The 7,500-nt window shown below is 49.1% G+C and overlaps 1 protein-coding gene across 1 annotated transcript in view; it reads left to right on the top strand.

Annotated features, from left to right (window-relative positions):
- Positions 1-2,174: 2,174 nt before the first annotated feature.
- htr2cl1 (5-hydroxytryptamine (serotonin) receptor 2C, G protein-coupled-like 1) overlaps positions 2,175-7,500 on the top strand; it is a gene marked incomplete at both ends in the record, with an annotated part of 12,447 nt that continues 7,121 nt past the window's right edge. Inside the window, one exon of the mRNA XM_084461151.1 lies at positions 2,175-2,580. Within this exon, the coding sequence (XP_084317277.1) occupies positions 2,175-2,580 (406 nt within the window). The remainder of the gene's footprint in view (positions 2,581-7,500) is intronic.

Below are 7,500 nucleotides of genomic sequence, written 5' to 3'. Positions count from 1 at the left end.
TCAGCGATGTAAACGACACTCGTTCGCTGATTCACGGCTAGAGTCCGACAAGCTCGATGTGGCCGTGTGTCTCGGGTCTCGCTCCGTCTGTGTGTGTGTGTGTGTGTGTGTGTGTGTGATTATCTCACCTTTCAAATGCAGCCGTTTCATTACTTCATCAGGAGCGTATTGTCTGGATTAAATTAAAAACTAATTGAATACACTTTGCTCAGGTAATACACTTTGCTCAGGTAATACACTTTGCCCAGGTAATACACTTTGCTCAGGTAATACACGTTGTCGTCTGTGTAATTAAAACCTCTGTGAAGTGAGAGTTCAGGTGGAAGAAAGTCCAAGTAAACCAGATGTGCTCCCGACAGCTTGCTAGAAAGCAGGACTCATTATTAATACTTGAAAAGGCCAAATCTGACTAATCAGATGCCAAATAAATCAGCCACTGATCTTCTGGGTATTCTAATATACAGTTTCATGCCCCCCACACACACACCCACACACACACACACACACACACACAATTTAATTTCCCTCCCCTCTTCTGTAGTCAGTGTGATGGAGGGGCGATTTATCAGGCTGTTTAAGTCCTTCTGGCGTTTCTGTCCGTGATGAATGTTCCAGAAAAACAATAATGAAAACCTGTTATGCTTATGGTTGCTATTATCATCAGGGCAACTCAATCATCTTTAGATGGGGCACGGCTGGTTCTCTCCCTGAGGTAGTGCACACGCACACACACATACATACACACACATACACACACACACACACTCAGACACTCACACACACATACACACACACACACACACACTCAGACTCTGGAGACATTCCGTAGTAACGGTTTTGCCCTCTCGCTCTTTTGTGACATACCCGCCAGAGACACACACACGTTCACACACGCCCACACACACGCTCACACACACACACACACGCTGACACATGCACACACACACGCTCACACACGCACGCACACGCTCACACACGCACGCACACGCTCACACACGCATGTACACACACACGCTCACACACACGCACACAAACACATCCTTGGGGAGATTTTACAAGGGTGATAAATTGGGCGGAAGGCTGGTGGTGAATAGACAAGGGTGTTTAGAGGTGACGCACACACATGCACACACACACACATACACACACACAGAAACACACACGCGCACACACACACACGTCAGTAAGACAGTCATTATAGGTGACTGATTGGGATTGAGACACAGACTCCCTGAGGGACAGGGTGGCTCGGTTTTGCCTCTGTGACAAGGACATCATTATTATTAAATCAGTTCTGTTCGAAGGGGAAAAACAGACTATTTTCCCTTCCTCTCTCTCTCTCTCTCTCTCTCTCTCTCTCTCTCTCTCTCTCTCTCTCTTCCTCATCTTCTCTCTCTCTCTCTCTCTTCCTCATCTTCCTCCAGAGTTTCCTGAACGTCAAGAATCAGAAGTGAGGGACTTTCTACACCGGTCGAGGGTGGAGAGGGGGAAAGAAGGAAAGAAGGGTAGGAAACGAGGATAGAGGAGGAGCGAGAGGGGAGGAGACTTCTGCGCCACGCACCGCCGTCATGGAGGATCTCACAGCCCGGCTCGGATCTTGGACCTCCTGAAGATGAACACTGACTCTCAGCTCCAAACCGGTCCCACCACGGCCGTCTCCAGGACATCCAGCCTCTTGTTAGCGCCACACCTATTCGGCTGACACTTCTGAAGAGCTGGACAATTTATCTAAGAGGGATTCGAACTCCTGGGCAGTATCTCAGAGGGATTTGAACCCCTGGATGGTTTCTAAGAGGGATTTGAACCCCTGGACAAGATCTAAGGGGGATTTGAACTCCTGGACAGTATATAAGAGGGACTTGACCTCCTGGACAGTATATAAGGGGGATTTGAACCCCTGGACAGTATATAAGTGGGATTTGAACCCCTGGACAGTATATACGAGGGATTTGAACCCCTGGACAGTATATAAGGGGGATTTAAACCCTCCCTTCTCTACTTCCCTTCCAATCCCCCCCTCCATCCATCCATCCTTCCATTCAAACGCATCCCGTCATCCTCCACTCCGCTACTCTCTCTTCATGTCCAGCGGGTTTCTCTCCGGGCCCTCTACCTCCACCTGCAGGTGAAGGGGGTGTATTGCATTCCTCCAGACCCCCCCCCCCGTCCCCGGGATGGGTTCCCAAGGAGGAGCTCTCCTCGGCGGGCTGGGCTCCACCATGGCCTCCTTGGAGGTGGGCAGCTGGATGGTCTGGCCCGGCAACTCATCCCCGGGACTCAACCAGAGCGCCCTCCCCTGGGGGGTCGCCCCGGGGGCCGGCGCCGCCACCGCCGAAGCCAACGTCTCGGCCACGAAGACGCCGGTGCCGAGCGGCGGGATCAAGGAGAAGAACCTGCCGGCCCTCCTCATCCTGGTCATCATCGCGCTGACGGTGAGCGGGAACATCCTGGTGATCCTGGCCGTGTCGCTGGAGAAGAAGCTCCAGAACGCCACCAACTTCTTCCTGCGCTCGCTGGCGGTGGCCGACATACTGGTCGGCATTCTGGTCATGCCCATGTCCCTCATCAACATCCTGTACGGTGAGTAGGACTACATTACCCACGAGGCTCGGGGCCGATGAATGATGTCGTCGCCCATCGCTAATGTTTAAGAGGGAGGATGGTTGTAGTTCTTGAAGAGATGAGTTTTGAGCCTGAGATGGGCAGCGACTCTGCTGTCCTGACGTCAGTGGGCAGTTTGTTCCACCGTGAATAAAACAGTAGTTCATTCATGGGCTATCGCAAACAGACAGTTATTTATACCAAGAACAGTAGAGAACCATACACATTCTCTCTCTCTCTCTCTCACACACACACACACACACACACACATACTTGTGAATGAATTTCAAGTCTCAACAAAGTGTTCTGTTTTCCTACTTGACTGTTGTTCTAACTCTGTAGTTCGTTCTCATAGATCAGTCTGTTAAAACTACACATTCTTCCTGTGTGACATCACTTCCCTGTCCTCTTCATCCTGAAACTATGTCACTTCCTTTTTCACTGTATAACCTATAGACCTCGTCCTCAAGTGAACTCACTCTGCCCGGATTCACTTCCTGTGCTAGAGTCCGACTCTGCAGAATCGTAGCAGAATAAAACTATTGCCTTTGTTTAAAACCAGCTTGACCGACCACTCAGCGTGTTCTTTGAAATCTAAACTAAACCAAGTAAGATTTTTCCTTAACATACTCTATCTCTCTCTCTCTCTCTCTCTCTCTCACACACACACACACACACACACACACACACACACACACACACAGACAAACACTCCCTCTCACTCTAATGTAGGTATGCATTACTCTATCACGTCTATTAAAGGGGATTAGAAGGCTGATCGTTCCAACGGTCTCCGGCTCCACAGTCTTCTGTGATAGGATAATTACTTTAATGAAAATTACTTTAATGAGGAAGTTATGTTGGCCTGACCAGATCAATGACTCCCCAGGGAGGTTCAGCCAGGTGTGTGTGTGTGTGTGTGTGAGAGAGAGAGACACACACACACAAACACAGGGCTGTTAAAACTGAACCAGGTGCGATGCATCAGTGCAGGCTGCTTAGAGGCAGACTCATTGATTGGTGGGCTGTGGAGAGGCATAAGTGTTAAAACAGCTATCGACCCCCATAGAGGCCCGAGACCAGGCTAGTACCCAGCTGGCCTGTCTACCCTGGGGGTGGGGGATGCTGTTACAACACGCTGCAGGTGTGTGTGTGGGGGGGGGTAGTCTGACTCAACGGATGTTTAAGGAATAAGCCTCGTCATTTGTTTCTTATTGACCAATCAGCGCCGCCCGGTTTACGCGTTCGGCCAATCCGGCTTGTAGTAATTACAGTAATGTAAATCGTTTTCTGTATTGCTTCGGCAACATAGTTGAGAAAGAGAGAGGGATGATAAAAGAGAAAGAGAGATTTTCTCATGAATTGTTGAAAAATATAAAGAAACTAGAAAGCGTGCTCAGAGAGCACAGGGCTCCGGCCATTAACCCTTTCGATACGACCACGTCACCAGCAACATTTGAAAAATTTCTAACAAATATTTAATAATATAAAAAAAATATCTATCAAATCTAAAAAATTCCTCACTCCAAAACTTGCTGAAAGCTGAGAAACTGCGCATCCAAGTATTATAGGGAAAATCCAATTAATATTCAAAATGTTGTCACTGTACTTTCAGGGTTAAAAGGATTAATGCATTTTGTTGGTGTAATAGAGTTGAAATGGTTCAACTCACTTCTCAGTATAAATACAGCACACTTGCACCATTGAAGAGTGAGCTTTATGGTGGTGTAACTGATAGTGGTTTTTATTAGAGGTGGTCATGTATGAACACAACTGAACATACTTGTGTATTTGTGTCATTTTTTCAATTAGCCATTACAGACATTAACAGAAGACATAAGTTACAAAACTATATACGGAAATTAAGTCCAGTGTCCATGTCTCTGGGAGGGGTAGAGGGGCACTAGCCCAGTGTTCATGTCTTAGGAAGGGGTAGAAGGGCACTAGCCCAGTGTCCATGTCTCTGGGAGGGGTAGAAGGGCACTAGCCCAGTGTCCATGTCTCTGGGAGGGGTAGAAGGGCACTAGCCCAGTGTTCATGTCTTAGGAAGGGGTAGAAGGGCACTAGCCCAGTGTCCATGTCTCTGGGAGGGGTAGAAGGGCACTAGCCCAGTATCCATGTCTCTGGGAGGGGTAGAAGGGCACTAGCCCAGTATCCATGTCTCTGGGAGGGGTAGAAGGGCACTAGCCCAGTGTTCATGTCTTAGGAAGGGGTAGAAGGGCACTAGCCCAGTGTCCATGTCTCTGGGAGGGGTAGAAGGGCACTAGCCCAGTGTCCATGTCTCTGGGAGGGGTAGAAGGGCACTAGCCCAGTGTCCATGTCTCTGGGAGGGGTAGAGGGGCACTAGCCCAGTGTCCATGTCTCTGGGAGGGGTAGAAGGGCACTAGCCCAGTGTCCATGTCTCTGGGAGGGGTAGAAGGGCACTAGCCCAGTGTCCATGCCTCTGGGAGGGGTAGAAGGGCACTAGCCCAGTGTCCATGCCTCTGGGAGGGGTAGAAGGGCACTAGCCCAGTGTCCATGCCTCTGGGAGGGGTAGAAGGGCACTAGCCCAGTGTACATGTCTCTGGGAGGGGTAGAAGGGCACCAGCCCAGTGTCCATGCCTCTGGGAGGGGTAGAAGGGCACTAGCCCAGTGTCCATGTCTCTGGGAGGGGTAGAAGGGCACTAGCCCAGTGTCCATGTCTCTGGGAGGGGTAGAAGGGCACTAGCCCAGTGTCCATGTCTCTGGGAGGGGTAGAAGGGCACTAGCCCAGTGTCCATGTCTCTGGGAGGGGTAGAGGGGCACTAGTCCTGTGTCCATGTCTCTGGGAGGGGTAGAAGGACACTAGTCCTGTGTCCATGTCTCTGGGAGGGGTAGAAGGGCACTAGTCCTGTGTCCATGCTTCTGGGAGGGGTAGAAGGGCACTAGTCCTGTGTCCATGCTTCTGGGAGGGGTAGAAGGACACTAGTCCTGTGTCCATGCTTCTGGGAGGGGTAGAAGGGCACTAGCCCAGTGTCCATGTCTTAGGGAGGGGTAGAAGGGCACTAGACCAGTGTCCATGTCTTAGGGAGGGGTAGAAGGGCACTAGACCAGTGTCCATGCCTCTGGGAGCGTTAGAAGGGCATTAGTCCTGTGTCCATGCCTCTGGGAGGGCTCTGTGATGGATAATACTGTTTTTTTCCGTTTGCAACACTCAAATGAAAAAGAACACATAGTTAGTGAAATCTGACACTCAAGGGGCCAAACCTGATCCCAGATAGCTCATGTTATATGTAAGCTAATACCACAGGATCCAGGCTAAGAAAATGTAACTTTTCCTAATAAAGAGTTGTGGTGTATTGGGCAAAGAATGAGCAACAGTCCAAGTTCTTATCGTCACAGGGACTTAATTGCAACACTTCACTCAACAGCTCAGTATACTGCTCTTGGCTCACGATAGTAACACTGCTCCCTGTGTCAATTTCAAACATGACCGCTCTGCCATTAACCCCGATGGCTTCTGTAATGGGGGGAACTTTTGAGCCCCGTATCTTGCCAACACAGTTGAGAGAGAATACATTATCCTCACCTTCACTGCTATTTTCCAAAAGGAGGTGAGCCCTGTTTGACTTAGAGCGGTTCTTAATGGAACCGTCTGACCCAGATGAATGGGATTGCTGACCTTTGCCAGTGGCAGACTTACTACTTCTGCAGGCCCTAACATGGCCTATCCTTCCACACTGATAACATAGCTCATCTTTAAATGGACATTGGCTGGCAGCGTGAATCCCCTGACATCTATAGCAGGACTGACTCTGGCGGCCAGGCTGTGGAGAGATAGTGTGTTTGTGCACAGTATGGGAGGGTCTCATAGCGTTCTCTCCCGCTGCTTCAGCCCACTGGCACTGTAAATCTCGCTCATCCGTAGCTGTCTCCATAGCCTGGGTGATTTGTAAAGCGTTTGCAAAGGACAAATCCCCTTCAGAGAGCCGTCTCCTTTGGATCATATCTTCACGTATCCCACACACAAGCCTAGCCCGAGCTAGAGAGTCCCCATAGTAGCAATCCTGGGGCAATATGCATAATTCAGCCACATCATCTGCTACTGTCTCCACCCACTTTCTCAGTGTGGAATTGCACTTGAAACGTTGAACGATCTCTCTGGGCCTGAGATCTAAGAGTGCTTTCAGAGCTCCCACCAACTCAGCATAAGACGTATCTCCAGGCTTGGATGAACTCGCCAAACTACTCAACTAACCGTAGGTACTCGCCCCCAAACCCCACTCAGCAAAATCGCTCTCTTCTTGAAAAGGTCGGTAATCTCATTCGCAGCAAAAAAGAAACGAAACTCCAACATCTCAAGAGTATTCCTCCCACGATTGGGTAGCACTATCAGAAGATGTGACCGCCCCTACCATAGCCGTTGTGTCCCAGCATGCACCAAACAAACAATTGGTGTCCAACAAAGACCAGCGAGAAAGGAACTTCCAGTCCAAGAATCGAAGTTTATCCCTGTCACAAAAAATATGGTGTATTGGGCAAAAAATAAGGCATAGTCCAGGTTCAGTTGAACCTTTTAGTAGAGGCTTTGGATCAAAAACAAGATACAATCGATCAGAAAGCCTTTTTAAAGATGGCCACCTGTGCCTACCCCCCCTTCCTGTGGCTAAGGAGACTCAATAGTGCATGGTGACTACTAGTGGTTAGGAGTAACAACAGCAAATTATCCTAAAACACTACAAGAGTTTATCTGATTTGTTTTTCATGAATCAGATATGATTTTGTTTTACATGCATAGAAACATAAGACAATATCGGGCGTAAACACCAACAAAATAAAGTTGATATCAGAAGCCGAACCTGGGAATCGAACCTGGGGCGACGCATTGCTAGACTGATACATTACATTACTCCACAAGTCTCATGAAAATCGCTCTGGCAG

This window comes from Borostomias antarcticus, assembly GCF_949987555.1.
Source record: "Borostomias antarcticus genome assembly, chromosome: 37".
Classification (NCBI taxonomy): domain Eukaryota; kingdom Metazoa; phylum Chordata; class Actinopteri; order Stomiiformes; family Stomiidae; genus Borostomias; species Borostomias antarcticus.
Note: the sequence above shows the minus strand (reverse complement) of the source record. Positions and strands in the feature narration are given on the sequence as shown.